General features: G+C 30.5%; 1 protein-coding gene across 1 annotated transcript; it reads right to left on the reverse strand.

The window, feature by feature from the left end:
* Positions 1-7513: 7513 nt before the first annotated feature.
* LOC113400397 (uncharacterized) lies at positions 7514-16887 on the reverse strand. Its single transcript, XM_026639950.2, has 4 exons — positions 16684-16887; positions 10011-10093; positions 9654-9771; positions 7514-8705 (listed from the first exon to the last, which is right to left on the reverse strand). Exons 1-4 carry the CDS (start codon positions 16742-16744, stop codon positions 8476-8478), a joined length of 492 nt encoding a protein of 163 aa, XP_026495735.1. The 5' UTR covers positions 16745-16887; the 3' UTR covers positions 7514-8475.
* Between the last annotated feature and the right edge of the window lie 656 nt (positions 16888-17543).

A 17543-nucleotide genomic window follows, 5' to 3' on the forward strand; every position in this document is an offset into this window, starting at 1 on the left:
AGTGCCGATAAATAAATACGCTGACGGTAATTCACCTAAAACCTATGGATAAATGTATGCGGTAAAAAAATATGTTTTAATTTTTCAGAAACTTTATTAACGTATAAGGAGAAATGACTTACTGTTGTTAAGTTTACGTACTAAAAAATATTACGTTATACCTACTGTTAGGTGGACGGGCAATTGGGCCATCCGATGATAAGTGGTACAATTGGCGTTATAAGATATATGTATTATTCATTCCTTAGATCTCCAATGCACAACCAACCTTGAGAACTAAGATCTTAAGTCCTTTGTGCCTGCCTTTACTCTAGCTAATTCAACCTTCAAACCGGAACACAATAAGAAATATTTCTGTTTGACGGTAGAATAGCTGATAAGTAGGTATCCAGACGGGTTTGCACAAAACCCTACCACCAAGTAAAGTACATTACAAAAACCATATTCAACGTATAATCAGTAAACAAACTATAAACTAAAAGGGGGCTTACCCTATCAATATTTGGTCATTAGACGCATCAGATCGCAAGATTATTTAAATCTCTAGTTCACAGGTAACGTTTAAAAAAAATAATTACAGCAGCTTAGCTAAGCAGTATTTATCTCAAATGTATAACGGTGGCAATTACTAATTTTAAGTCTGAGAAAATTATATAAGCGATTTACGTTAACATTTTGTGATCGTAAAATATATTTATGTGAAATTTGATCGGGTTAAATGTTTATGACCATGACGTTTAAAGTTATTTTTAAATTTTAATTGTATCTTAAACGTAGAATCTGAATATTTTTATACATTTTTTTTATCTAATTATAATAACACTTTCTTAAAATTACATATATATCGCGATAGAAATGTTAAACATTTTACATTAGGACATTTTATAATGTAAGATGTATGTTTATTATTTAATTGACGACCGAATTTAAAGACAATAATAATGATAATACTGATATTTTTATACAAAAAATCATCAGTAAATTAATACTTGAATCATACGTTGGTCTGGTTAGCTAGCGCATACGCAGCAGACCCCAATTTCTCAATTTTAAATTTCGTTTTAGGCCAGTAATAGGTATTAGGTGTTCCTTTCAGAAATTATAAAGTGCACTTCGGAATTAGGAAGTTCGTAATATTATACTCCCGTACTTTGATGCAGACGAAAAGTCGTAGTGCTTGAGCCTGATGTCACCCCGATCTTGTCGTATTGCTGTCCCATTAAACTAACAGAGATCGGATTCATAAAAGGGTACAAGTCTGTTTACGCAGACGTTTATACACTGAATTATGTTCCGTAACAATTGCCGATGTGGCCAAATTTCGACTAGCAGAAAATTTCATATTAATCTGATATTTAATATTATTAAATACAATAAAGATAAACAAATCAATAGCTTCAGTATCGTGTTTCCAGTCTTATTGACTTTCGGTCTAAGCGGTCTGTTATTGACATTTTTATTGCGCAACAATAAAACAAGAGACTAATTAAATGAAGTCAAATTTTGAATAGAATATCTTATGAAATGAATATTTAAAAAATACTTTTTAATTACCTGCTACTTTTGCTGCTAGAATAAGAGCAGCTAAGGCAAATATGAACTTCATATTTGCCCCCAACACTTGCAACTGTCACTGTAGTATAGATATCCAATCACTGGTAATGAGTCTAAGTCGTGATTACGGTTATATATCAAGTTATTTTCATAAAGCGTGTTTTAATTAAATATAATGCATTAAAATAATCACGTTCTTGTTTCGTTATGTCTCAGCAACAATTAAGACAAATTTCTAAACGATACCTTCATGGTTCATAATTTAGCCTTAAAGGCTGATTGAGTAAGTGACAAAAAATCATTAAATAATTTGTTTTTTAAGTAAGACACAGTAAGAAATAAGCATTCTTATATAATACTTAGAGTTTAAGTATATATATAGCACTTTTTTAAACAGATGCTTCATCTGCGAAAAGTTGAAAATAAGTATTAAGTAAATTCTAGTCTATTCTAAATTTATAAATTCGAACGTAACTATGTCTGTCCGTCTTCCATGGCCAAATCGTTGAAGCGAATTTGATGAAATATGAAGAAAGCTCGAAATCCGAAGAAGCCTACTAGGGATGGGTCTCTCGAAAAATATAAAATATATGAAGAATGATATTAGCGACACGATGTGATCAAACTTGAATCAAAGCCTGTAATGCAGTAGCGTAGCTATCGTAGGGCCAGGTGGTGCAGTGCACCAGGGCCTCGGAGCTCAGGGGGCCCACTAACCTAAGCTTTGAAAAGAGCGGATCAGCTAACTCACCACGTCCTGAAACTATAAATCTTCGACCCAGATCACAAGATTTTTTTTCCTATCTATAATTTTGAAGGGCAATATAAGTTAAAGGGGGGTGGAACTCCCTCTGGAGTGAGGGCCCGATTCTTTTTCTATGCACCTTGCCTTGCCTTGTTCTTGCCCATTTAGCTACGCTACTGCTTTAATTTTTCGATAATTTCTTTATTTATATACTCAACAGTAATCACACTAGATGTTGAGAGCTGATCAAGAATTGTTTTCGTGAATCACCAGGTCGATTTGATTTCTTCAGATTTCAAATGTTGTAGTTGAGTCGAGCGTGTTTAATCGTACAAATATTCCAGATTTATAAAATTACTAAACATTGTACAGGATATCTCTTACAGGAAATACAGAAATTCTGACATGAATAACTATAATTTGACAATGAAGCTCCTTAACTCTTATTACTATTATTATGGGTGATAAAATTAAACTATTATGAGTAGTCTGATCATCCATCTGGGTACAAAGTAAGTATAAAAATAATACAAAGGGCAGACCTCAACGGAAGACGTCATTCAGCTCAAGGGTTTGGTATTAATTTTCACCAGAAAATAGACTATATTACATAAAAATATTATTACAAAACTAATACAGTATGAATACAGAAATATTTAATAAAATAAATGTTATGAGTTATTAGTTTGATACAGCCTGTAGTGTATGTATAAACGTAATGTCCACTTATCCATTATCGCAGGATAAAATGCAAACCTCTCTAGTGATAATGTACTAATGAATTGCTAGGCAAAAACAATATGTAGATTCATAAGTACTAATAGCTATAGTCGGAACCACCTTCAAGTATTATTATCAGTTTTCTATTTTTAACAGATAGTATAGATATGACCATTTATTATTGATCCACGGCATGTTTAGGTCGCGGCATCGACAGAATCCAATCTTTGGGAGTTTATTCAAAACGTGTCACACGCAATGGACGTTAAATAAAACATTTGATAAATTTATCATTATATATAAATTTCTTATTGTTAGCTAAAAAACTTGCTGCTGTAGATATACATGATGATATATTTAGCTGGGTTGAATCTTAACTACGAGATCGCAGTCCGGCAGCTACTAAACGTTATTGCTGGTCATTTATTCTAATCAAATTGGGATACCCCAAGGTCTTTATCTGAGACCATTATTTTGTATATATATTTTACAGATATATTTCACCATTTAGACAACTGTCATGTAACTATTCAGATGATATATATCATCATAAGTTGTGTGATTATAACAACAAAAGTAATTTACTATTGAACATTAGTAAACGTACTATTATATATTGCTTTTCTAGGTAAAACAAACGTATCTTGTTCAATGATGTATTAAAGAATATTATTTAATTTTAAATTAATTTGTGAATTTTTCTAAGTAATTGATTTGTTTAATTAAAAACTTACTGTATTCGTGAATAATAGTTTTAATATACGCCTACTTATCATGAATAATCCTGATATTTTATCTACCTACCGTACCTTGGTAGGTACGTAAAATATACGACGTACCTACACAGACGGGCTTTGTGTAAGTCTGGGTAGGTACCATGCACTTATCAGATATTCTGCCGCCAAGCAGAAATACTTGGTATTGTTGTGTTCCGGTTTGGAGGATGAGTGAACCAGTGTAACTAAAGGCACAAAGGACATAACATCTTAGTTCCCAAGGTTGGTGGCGGATTGACGAAGTAACGGATGATTAATGTTTCTAACAGCGCCAATATTTATAGGCGGTGGCGCTGGTGACCACTTAACATCAGGTGACCCATGTGCCGGTCAACCTACTAATTAAGCAAAAAAAACCCCTTTTATTTTAAGTTTGGTGTAATCCTCGACAGCTTGAAATCCACGATACAAGATTTATTTGAGTAATATTGACAAATATCAAAATAAATTTACAAAGCGTTTGCCTTTAAATAGTAAGCTTTTGCAAGAATGCTTTATGGTTTAAATCCATTCCTTTATTTTACGCTTCTTAGTCACAACTAAAATAGATTTAAAAAAATACCGGTTCCTTGTTTACATCGGAGTCTATAGACCCCAAAGAACGCCGTATGAAACTATTTACCGATTATTTATAAGTTTCCATAGTTGTTATGGCAAATTTATACTCTGCCCAATCTAAGGACATATTTATAAATGTGAACACATAAAATAAATTCTTATTATTATAGAAATTACGAAGTAGGCATGCCAGTAAGAAAAACTTCTCGTTTATTCAACAGATTTTTACAAATTTCGAAAGCAATGACAGTTTTTTTTAATTTAACTTCATTGTAAACTGACGACGTCTGTTCGCATGATTTACGTGGCCAATAACTTTTTTCCATTCTCTAAAATTAATTCTTTGTTAAATTATAACAATTTAATAAATTGTAATTAAGAATCCTCTTTATTTTTCTGCACATCTAATGCTGGAGCTCTTCAAAATGAGACTATAAGCGATTTTTGAATCGGCTAACGCTATTAATATATATATATATATTATATAAGTATATTAATATATATTGATGAAAATGATAAACCGTATTAGGAGTTGTTTTACGGTAGGGAACATTTTGCTAGGACGAAAAAAAAATATATGATTAGATTTACATGTAAGAAACAATATTTTTTCTTATAATACTAAGCCTGGGACATTAATATGAAGATGTAAAATTAAATTTAGAGTCGACTAATTTATGAAGAATTTTATATAAAAATGTTTGGTCTCCCACTTGTCTATTGTTGTCTAGTGTTGTTAATGTAATTGAATTAGTAAACCCTTTAATTGATACACATAAATTCAATGGTATGAGGGGGAAAATTCGGTTTTAGGTTTGAGTAGGAATAGAAATTAATATATACAAAAAAAAAACTTTTCTTTAAAAATAACAGTGTATATAATGTACGCCGTTCTGGTACTCTTAGCAAATGAAAGTAAGATTGAACATCAAGTAATCATTAGGAACTTTCTTAATACAGTCTCAGAAATGGAAAAAAGTTAAACTTACCTTGAATAAAAAGAGAACGTTATTATAACATCAATTTAAATTGTAAATGATTATTATCTGCTTGAGAACTGTTTTACCTCCATGCCCAGGTTACTCTTTTTATTATTCAATTAACACCACCGAACATATACGATCTTACACACCATCAACCAAGGCATATACCAGCACGAACTTAGAATTTTTCCTTGAACTTTAGGTTAATGAGAATAAATTTATTTATCGTCCATAAATTATTTTAAAGAGATTTTGATCATTTAGAAATTATTATTTACGATAAAAATAAATACATACTCTTAAAAGAGGAGTTGTGTTTCTGTTAAAATAATCGTAAAATTTAAATTATTTTTATTAACAATAGAATACATACATTTGTTAGGAAATAAATAACATCGAAAATTCAAATATAGTATATATATATATATATTTTAATTACTTATATCGACACCCTCCACGCAAATACCGAGATTTTAATTCGCTAATAGTCTTATCATACTCATTTAAACTCCCGCGCTTATAGTCGTGTGCTCGGTTGCGACGATTTGCGTTGATCTATTAGAGCGCGCACAAGTGAACCATTGGTCAGTTCCGACGTCGTAATGTGAAAACAAAACCGTACCGATCAATCTCATTCGTGTCTTCTCCATCCTACGTGACATTGACGAAATAATCTGTGCCCTGTCGGCACAACTAAAAGTCATTAAACTAAGAATTGAATTGAAAAAGAACAAAATATTGATACGGTGTTTAATAATCTAAAATTACAAGAAACTGTTTGTCTTATATATTTGAAGGTTTTATGAAAAAATTACATATGTCTAATATGTATGAATATATTTACAAATTAACTTAAAATATTACGTTACTGTAAAACCTCTGTGTATACCATATTGGTATGTATTTCAGCCCTTAGGGTAAAACATCCAGAAACGCTTAAATGCGCATCAACTCATTTTTAATCGGTAGCGCAAAAATAAAGTTTCATGTTCTAACTTAAAAAAATTACGGACTTCCATACAAACGTTTTACCCCTATTTCACCCCTTTAGGGGTAGGATTTCCAAAATTCGCTACTTAGTGGTGGGTGTCGTGATATGTTAGTTTTTAAGTGTACAGCATAAAATTATATATAAGTTTTATGCTTCTAGTTCTAAAAATGACAATACTTACAACAACTTACAACCTTTCACTCCCCTTTTCAACCCTTTACAGCACTTTTTTCCAAATAAAAAATATCCTATGTCCTTTCTCAGGCTCTAGACAATTTGTGTACCAAATTTCATTTAAATCGGTCCAGTAGTTTTGACGTGAAAGCGAGACAGACAGACATACAGACAGAGTTACTTTCGCAAGTGCGAGTCGGACTTATGGACCGAGGGTTCCATATACATATTTATATATTACATTTTATAGGTATGTAAATAGCTCATAGATCTACCAAAAGGGAACGATGCTTGAAGATATTTCCCTTTTTTCAAGTTTTTTAAATTTTCCAATGTAAGCAGAGCCCTGCTCCTAAGCAAAATGTACGCAGTGTGGGATAAATTTTTATTGGTTATATTTATAAACAAATAAAAATAGATAAATCATGATTTTCAGTTTTTTTTTAGTTTATTGTGCTGTAATAACTATCTTCATGCCAAATTTCAAGTTTCTAGGACTACGGACTTTCAAGAAAAAAATACAATTCCCGTTTATTCCCTATCCCTTGGGAATTCCAAAATATCCCAAAAATAGTTTTTAGTTGTTGTTATAACGTACTTGCATGCTAAATTTGAAACCCCTAATAATTATAGTTACGGAGATACAGCTACTTTGGTTTGAAAATATAAATCCCATTTATTCCCTATCCCGTGGGAATTTTGAGAAATCCCTTCTTAGTGCACCTCTAGGATACTCAAGGTATACGTGTGCCAAATTTTAAGTCTTTAGGTCCAGTGGTTTAGGCTGTGCGTTGTCTGTCAGTCACTCAATCACTCAGTAACGGAAGAGTTTTATATATATTGATATTCAATCATTTGTTTCTTATTACTAATTCGATTGATATTAATCTTTCATATTTAAATTTAATAATTTTAGGAGGCATATAAATATATAGAAATCGTTACGATATAAAGCAAAATTAATATTGTTAAAATGTACATTAATTAGATTCGAGGAAAAGGAAATAAAATATTGTTTTTTTTTTTTTTTATTAACTTTATTACAAACACAATATCGTCTTAAAGGGACGGTCAACACAATTTATGTGTATACATAAATGCTTAATCTATAATTTTTAAAACTTTGTTTAAATTAATATTTCATTGTGCCTAATATAATTGCTTATATATAATGCAAACTAAACTTTATTCTTAAATATATGTAGTGCTTACTATATATATTTTTTGATTTATTAAAATTTGTTTTGATGGGCTGTTAATAAATATACAAAATATTCAACAAATACTAAGTAGCTTATTTTATTTATCGGATAGAATGCTATCATAATATATTTGTACCTGATTATTTAATAAAGTCAATGATTAACAGAATACGATAATATATAATACTAGTTAATAATAAAAAAAATGAATTGAATACGGAATATATTCAATTCATTTTAAAAAGTAAAACAAAACTACTTTGGACGGGTTACGTAGAAACAAGGCAATTTTGTTTAATATTAAAGAAGCCGATTTGGCACTAAATTTTATATATAACATTAATATTACATGCAACACTAACAAAAATTTTCAAAAAGAAAAATTGAACGAACCCGTAACAGGCGACATTTTTTCCGTACCAAATTTATTTTAAATTCTATTGTAACAATTACTAAATTAGTTTATGTTCTATCAATACTAAACGAAATAACTTAAGTAGAATAATATTATGTAATTCGTTTTCAAATTTAATTTTATTCATAAAATAAAGAATAACTATATTTCATGTTTTTGATTTCGCTTGATTAAAAAACAAAGTTAAAAGTATAGCAATATGAATAAGAAATACCTCATTAAGAACTCCGTCACTATTATTAAAATAATTTTGTAATTGTTTTCGATTGTATGTGTTTTTTCAACCACAAATTTGAAAGGTTTCAAAGCGGAAAGCGTTTATAGAAGCTGACCGTTTTTCGTTTATGTTTGTCGATATTATTGTTTGGTGTAGAGATATGACGAGATGAGAGCAAAGATTGCTAGCGGCATTGAGACGGCAATAGATCCAGCACCATTACACCTGTCCTTGTCGCACACACTGCAATACTTAATCCGCTTGCTAGGGTCCGCTGGCATTTGTGATGCCTGGTTGTCGAAGAGGCGGCAGGAGTGGTTCAAGTCGGTCGGATTGGCGTCCAAACAAGTACGAACAGTTGCTCCATTTTCTGGAAATAACAAATAAAATCTTATATTTTCTTGGGTATACACTAGTAGAGGAGTTCGGCTTTTAACAGACATGCACATTGCACAAGTATGATGGCGAAAGACATCAAATTAAATATTTAGTGTTTCTTTTGTTTTCTATCGTGAACGTATCGAGAATGACCAATCGAATCGGCCGTAGTTGTTATTGCTTATAATTTTTTCCATTTTTTTTTATTTAATGCCCAGCGAATCTGTCGGGTATCTGCTAGTAATAAATAAGCTATGAAGAGCTCCTACATACCTGGTTAAGGTAAATATTTAGTCTTATTTTCAAACGCACGTCTGCTAATCGGATAACTATAGCGCCTAGCCTACTTGTATTTTATAATAGAAACATTATAAATAGCTGCCTCGTTGTTTTACTGTCTATTTTATACGGTAGCAGATCATGAGGTACAAGTTCGTATCCCACGTCGGATCAGTGAAAGTTATTGAGTTTTTTATCAATTCCATGTCCGATAGTATCGTATAGCCGTCCAATCGAATATGGGAGTGAGGAACTAGAGAGTTTAAAGTGCTCCAGTGTATGCACAGACATGCCTGAACTGCAATATTTCCAACGTAGTTGATTCACCTATAGAGTCTAGAAGAGTATCCGCCGTGGCCGATATCGATCAGGAGGATATAATCAATAACAAAATTTCACATTAGGTAAGTGTAGTTATGAGGCCCGTCTTAACCCAGCGTGCAGGGTGTGCGAAAATATGCACCACATTAATTGACGTCTCACCGATATGCTCAACTTTTGGACCAGTTAGTGAGGTACCCCAGGAGTTGTCTTATTTGGAGGTAAGTGAGAATGCTGGAACACTGGTTGCACCTGGATGTTTGTTGTCCTTAACTCTTGACTGGTAGTATTATATATTCGCCATGCTATTAAAATGAAATTAATTAAAATGAACACTAACGCATGATGATCTTATGACAGTATCTTGGTGCACCGACGACTCCTTCTACGAGCTCTCGTGGCAAAATTTCTCTCAAGTACTGACGATTGTAGTTGATCGAGTCCTGGGTGGTACAGTCCTGAAATTAATAAAAAATAACAAAGATCAGCTAAATATTGACCTTGGAAGATATTTGAAATAGTAACAGATATAGTTTGAAATCGTTCATCGGTAATAGAATCGATTATAAATGTCGTATAGTTATTTATAATTTTAAACAAAGATTATAAAATAGTCGTATAGTTGTTTATAATTTGTATGTATAATTTAAATATAAATATTGTAACTTAAATCGTTTTTTTATATTTTTTTATTTACCACCAAGCTTTTTGCTGATGAGAAAGGATCTTTGCATTTTGGGTCCGACTCAGAGTTGCATTGGTAGCATTGAAGACACGATCCTGAAATAAACACAAATAAAATAAACTATTATTTAGGTATGAAATCAATCACTCGAGCACCTTTTGTCTAATTCTATAGAACATTTGTGATCATCAAGTGTTGTACAAAATCAAAAGCTTTTGATAAAACATTACACGGTTCCAGAATATATTTCTTGTAATGTACATCAGTAGGCTTACGTAAATACAGTAGACAAATATACATTTTTGATATTGTTTATTTTCTACATTTTTGTCAAGAATTATGAAGCAATTCGTACAGTAGCTAACGCTCTTCTAGGACACGATATTCTGTTTCGTTTAGGTGTGTTGGATATGTGGTTCAGTCCTATAACAAAAGAGGATATACGGCAAATCATCAACGCAACAGATCTCATTCATTATTTCATTAGTAAATAAGTCAGTTATGTTGAGTAATAGGAAATTTGAATGGATTTTATTCCTTTAAGTTATTAAATAAACTATGTGCTTTAATTTACGTCTAGTGAAGTGAGGAAGTAACAGCTCGTATATGAAAGAAGGAATCATGGAATTATTATCCGTAAAAGTTTGAGTTGCAATTGTCATCATTTGTAATTATAAATAGTTTTGTCATAGCTTCGTTATTACACCGGTTTACGTTAGTAGTATCTCAAACCGGTTAGAGTTGAAGTTGATATATACAAACATATGTATACGATTCTGTCACTGATGATATCATCCATCCATTTATAAATTTAGGCCATGATCAAAAGCGTCGCCTTCGACAAATTACTGACTACAGCGCGTAGATTTTTTTAATTTAAAATATAATATATAATAGTAGTAAAATTTAAAGTATAAATAATAAAATTTTGACCGATTGACCTATAAAAACTATAAATAAAAAATATATTTTTCATTATTCAATAGAGATTTTCAAATGATCGTACATGGATAATAAAATAAAATTTTAAAATAAAGACTAGTAAAAATCGTTACCGCCTGAAAACAACTCCAAATAAAAAATGTATCTATATATTTGTATTGAATAATTATGCAACTAAATGTGAATATTATGGCAAGATATTTCTCTAATGACCGCACTTAATTTCTAGAGCCGCATTGGGCTTAAGTTATGAAGTAAAAATTTGGTACACATTGTTTTTTCTCAGATTTTGGCGACCTCCCAAATTGAAGAACATTTAATTTATTGCCCTAATGTAATTCGTAATTCCATGTCTTTTTACAAAAAAAAAAAAACTTTTACGTATTATTTTTTTTACATTTAATAAATTACAATCTTGGACCTCTTTTGCTCTTTATTTGTATATAAATACATATTTATATTCTTTTCTGAGATTTAGATGATTTGTATGTTTGATTAGGTCCTGAATATTTTAAAATAAAATACACAAAATTATTTCTTTACTCGTACAAAGTTGGGACCTGCAGATGGTATTATATAAAAAAGTTTAAGCATATTTAAGTATATTAAAATTACTTATTGATCAACAAACCCGTATACGCTTGACAAAGTTTGTCAACAGTATCATTATTATATTTAGTAAAGAAGATAGACATTTAGTCATTAATTCGATGAGTATCAGGAGAATTAAACAACAAAAAACTAATTTTAGTCTGTAAATTTTTTACATCTATCATATGCTAACTCACCAGCGATCAACGGTAGGTGAAAAATTCATATGACTTTAATTATATAGCGTAAACAAAAAGGATTTAATCGCAATTTTCTTATAATAATGGAGAGCCGAGCTTTCGCAGTAAAAACAAGATGATTTCAATAGGGCGGAGAAAGCTCATAGGAAATCTTGCACAATTTCAAGTTAAGCGTTTCTAAGTCTATACACAATAACTAAAAAACAGACTTCTCAATATGATCGCGAAATGTCACTTTGATTACCATAATATAATATTGATAGATAAACGTAGTATTTCTTTTAAGATCTTGTCTAAGATTAACTCTCACATGAAATACTCACACAATAGCTTTGCAGGATTCATTAAGCCTTTGGTCTATTTGTGCGTATTCCATACGTGTATTACTTATTCTTAGTAGTTCTTATTTGTTATAGGAATACAATGATGTGAATACAGTGATGTGTGACACAAGGTTACACTTATTTGCTAATTAACCCAGTCATCTACGATTAATATTTGTATAGTATGTTTGTATTTTATTCGTGGCCCGTGTTGTATTTTGGAATATACCCAATTTTGAAGTGTCCGTAGAGCGTCCACCTTTAATCAATATAAATATTTATAACGTTCGTATTTTATATATTTGTCGAAGATACTAACTTGCAATTATATAGTATTATAAAATTTTCAATGTTTTGTTTCATAAATTATTTATGACTTTTATTCGTAACCTTATATTAATGGAATTTCTCACAAATCTAAATAAAATTATATACCTTGTGTTTAAAAATCTTTAAGCAAACCATTTTCTTAGTTCTGACCTTCATAGCTACGTGGCGCAGTTAACAATATAATGGTTTATACATAAAAACAACAATCATTGCGTAATAAATACCTACAGAAAAACAGATTCATAAAGGCGGAGTAAAAGTGAAGTAGTTATTCCGGTAGTTCCGAAGAAGTTCGTAAATCGTACAAGTAAATTAATTTAAATTTGGTTGAAATAACTCATTTGTTTTATTTTTTACCCCAAAACACGAACCAATAATCCTACTTTACGATAAATTGATCATAAATGTTTATAATATTAACTATTTGCCAGTCCATCACTTATTTCAGCTAAAATAAGGATTTAAAAAAAAAATTAACGCTTAAATACGAAGACTTTAAGTTCTTAAATAAGCCTATGTTCCAAATTTCAGCACTATCTAGGCAGTAGTTTTGTCTGTGCGTTGATATTAGTCAGTTAGGATAAGCGATTCTATAATTATATACAATAGAAAATGAAGCTTGAGATATTTTATTAAAAATCCCCGGCTAAACTCAGAGATCCAATAATGGAGTGGCGTCGAAGACGTGGATGCGAACCGACGTGATTTAGAAAAATAAATATATTGAAAATAGTTTTATTAGAAGATACTTTTCCATTAGATATTACGTATCAAGTAAAATTGGCAACTAGTTGTACTCCGTGACTCCATCTGCGTTAACCTTTGATCCCGTCCCATCTAGGCACCTTATTCTTTGTATAAATTCAAACAAATATTAGGCAATCGGTTAAATGGTTTAGTCGTGTTTAACAAACAGACATAAAATTTCACTTTCGTATTTATAATATTAGTATTATTTATTCACCTTATATAATTTAATATTGATTCATATCGTCAATAACATAGCGTGATAATATAAATCAGTAATGATGCATTTAGTTTACCCTTTGCGGGATATAAATAGGTTATTAGTTAGCTGTACCAAGGTAAGATTGCGCTTCGAATTGCAATGGTTTTTTCAAGGATATCTCTAAGTCATTGCATCATTCATAACTACGAGTATGTACCAAGGTGTTGTTATGGATACGATCTATTTGCAAGTTCGAACAATGTTAATTGAATATGTCACAATACAAATATAGTTGTTGATATGACTATTGAATTATGAAATTAGATAAAAACAACAACCCTTTTTTATAAGTATATTAATTTGAATTAGATCAATTGTTTATTTAACATTAAATTATTTTAATTAAAATTAATGTGTTAATTCATTTATTAACTTGTCAGAATTAAATATTTTTATTCTTAATATAATCAAAATTACAGAGATAAAATATTGATCGAAAGCTGTATTATTGGCTTGATATATTTTAAATCGAGGCGACGACCTCGCGAGAAAACAAAATGGCGGCTACTGCTAGTTTTCTTTTTTTTCTAATACCCATACAAAATAATACTTGTTCATTATAATATAGTTTTATTTTAATTACTAAATTGTGTTGCATATTTCGTATCATTATATTTATTTGAAAAAATAAAGTAATTTTAACTTTTATTTATGTAGACTTATAAGATAATCATATTCCGACTCTATAGTGCCATAACGGCGACGAGGCGACAGATTAATTTATGTTTGTATACAATACTCTTTCGTATCTCGAAAAAAATGGAATATAAAGTTCTGTGTTGCGCAGTCGTTAAAAATCTGGAATCAGGCCAATACCTAAAGTACAAATATTTATGCGTAAGCTAGGAGCGTTTATTTCTAATAATTATTTGATTTAGCGTAGCAATTGATCAATATGTATTTGCTTAATCGTAGTTTGTTTAGATATAAATAAAAGTTAAAGTTTGTAGAGATAAATCTTCTAGACGAGCTGTGTATGAGTGTTTGTATGTGTGCGGTTATATCGTATAGGAAAAGCTATGTGTGCCTTGTTTTTCTTGTTGATTTTGTATATTATATAACACCTATTATAATGCTATAGGTCATCAATAAGAAAATAAAACCCAGCTTCACCTATAAGGAGTTAATTAACGCCATTGCACACATACAAACATATTTATGTATGACGATGTATAGCCATAGTCTTATATTTTTATTGAAATTTTTAACCCGTTATATTGACATTTCTATTTTCTTAGTATATTTTGTAATTTATGTATACATTGCTATATATAATCTATAAAATACGCACATCGCTATGGAGGACGGGTGTGGCCTTGATAATAGGCGTCAAGAAGGGGGGTTAAGTAAATCGTGATGTCACTCAATGTATTAATGTCAATCTATTAAAAAGATATACTTATCTTCTTTAAATAGTCATATTTAAAGATACACATTATATACAAATGCAAAGTCATAGAGAATTTCATAAAAGCATCTTTAGTTCTAAAATATTCGAAAATAAAGAATTCATTATTATTGATTGACATTTGACAGTTACTATAACATATTTACTATATTGATAAAAACCGTAAGGCATATTTTTTCAGCGATTTTAATAATTACCACATATCATTAATAATTACATACCATTATCGCACATGCATTTTGGGGTTTGGTCTCTGATCAACTAGCTCAGTCGATCCTAAGAATGCTCCACAACACTAATGCTTTACTAATTAAACTATGCCACTGGTAACCATATTTAATCGAATCTTTCCAAAGTGCTATATGCAAACAATTAGCGAATCTTGCCATCGCGATTTAGAATTGTCTACAATTTGACATAACGCCATCTAGTATTCATAAGTTGAAATTTATATGTACATTAATTACGTATACAGTCTTTGTATAAAATTAGCCTACGTCCTTTCTTCAAACTCAAGCTTGTTTCATACCAAAATTTATCTAATTCGGTTAAGTTGTTTGATTGGTTTATTTGGACAGACAGTCAGAAAGGGTTAGTTTCGCATTTATAATATAAGTATAGATTATACTGATTCTAAAGATCATAAGACTGCTGTAATAGTATGTCTATTTTTTTATTGGGGCTCAAACGACCCCGTAGTCAGATATGGATTAAAAATTAAACTTGTACGCACTTAGGCAAGACTCAATTTTACTTTGTACTAGGTTTTGGCGTCGCGTCGGCTCAATAAATTTAGTGACCCATACGTTGTTCTCGTTGAAATCCTAATTTGGCAACTAGTTTAATCCTCTCAAAGTTATTTGTAAGAATAAAAGACAGGCTTAATCTTTTTTTTTTTCAAAAATAATAATAGCAGTGCCCATTTTAAGGAATATTTTGAACCTCCAATTAATCTTAAATCTTGTGCTAGGATTGGGGACGATAATAGTTCAAGAGGTCAGGATAGAATCTACGATTTAAATAAAACGTCACTAGGCCCGTAAACCATAGCGCTATTGACACTATATTTTGCACGTATGAAGAAGTACAATATAAATTATTTACAATGATTTACTGTTTTTTTAATTTTTAAGCTTAAATCTTAATAAAAAAAAAACAAAAAAATATATATATAATTTCCATTAACTAACCTCATAAAAGCACTCTTAAATCGTCATGTATACTGTATTGAATATAATTTAAAACTACCACTAGTTCGCATTGTACTAAATTTCTAGCAATAAAAAACATCAAGTCACCGATAGTTACTCCTTACTTTGAATTACTTTAATGTTCTATCAAAATATGATCAGCAAGATTAAATACAACGTCGCACTTTGGAGACCCGACGTTGGTTTCAGAGAGCTCGTTTGAATTTCGCAAATAATCCAATAAAAAATAAATTGGTAAATAAAAAAACACTACACATAATATAACGAGATGTAACAAAGTAAGTACGTGATGTCATTGTTGCTCTGTCCTCGTGTAAAAGGAAACAAAACGAGTTTACTACCCAATAACAATCATAATGATTATGAATCGTGATTTAGGTATAGCGATAGTAAAATCGGTAATTAAATACACAACGAACGAAAACTAATACCTAATAGGCAAATAAATGTTTTATTATTGTTGTATGTAAGTAAGGTAGTGTGGAATTTAAATAACGTAATTGAAAATTATAAAGCGTTAAATTGAAATTTCGCTAAGGTTATCCAATAAACGCATTAAATATGATTGGTTCAGCTCTATCACACCTCCCATTCACATCCATACAAGTTTATTCTTCTGTCTTAACTTCGAATCAATGACGGCGGGAAAATATAAATTGAAGAAAACATACCGATATCAATAACAGCGAGTAGGGCAACAATGCCTACGAGAAACACTCCACTTTTAGCCATGTTTAAGTATATTTAAGGACGATTTTTATATTTATTTTGAAAATATACGGGCGATCTCACGCGACGGGCAACCAAGACTGAAACGCCGACCCACTCGCCGACATCGCGTCGCCGACGGACGCATTTACAACTGTAGGGTGTGTTAGATTTCTTAAGATTGTCGGATAATTTTAGAGTGTCAAGAAATATAGCTGAGTCTATATGTGGAGTTGCTTAATAAATGAATAGAAAAATACTTCAGAGCTGTACGTCTCTTAGTAAAATATTAAGGTTGAATAATACGAAAGCACAATTTCTATACTACGTTTTAAAACAAAATATTGTTGATATAAAAATTAGTTTTTCGCCAATAATCACAAAGAAACAGAAGAGAGTTTGACGTCAAATGTGAAATAAAAAAAAAAAAACACTTCTATGTTTTAAAACTAGGACCCAAACATATTGAATGTAACAACAACGATTATTTTCCACCAAAAGTTGAAATATTATATAAAAATGCTTCAAAATTTTTCCCTAACAAATCAACTAAAATATCAAATAGAAAGATAGATTTTAGAAGAACAAATTGAAATATTTAAGAAGATAATAATTTTATTTATGTATAATACTACTTATTTCATATACCAATATTTATTTACTAATAATCTGATGTGATATGCAAAAAAAACTAGAAATTACATTAAAAATACGATGAAACTGACTGTTTACAATTGCGTACCATCAATTACAGGCTTACTCAAACATAACATTAATAAATACTACTCATAACACTTTAAAGTACAATAAAAATAATTATAGG

Source organism: Vanessa tameamea, chromosome 17, assembly GCF_037043105.1.
Source record: "Vanessa tameamea isolate UH-Manoa-2023 chromosome 17, ilVanTame1 primary haplotype, whole genome shotgun sequence".
In the NCBI taxonomy this organism is placed as follows: Eukaryota; Metazoa; Arthropoda; class Insecta; order Lepidoptera; family Nymphalidae; genus Vanessa; species Vanessa tameamea.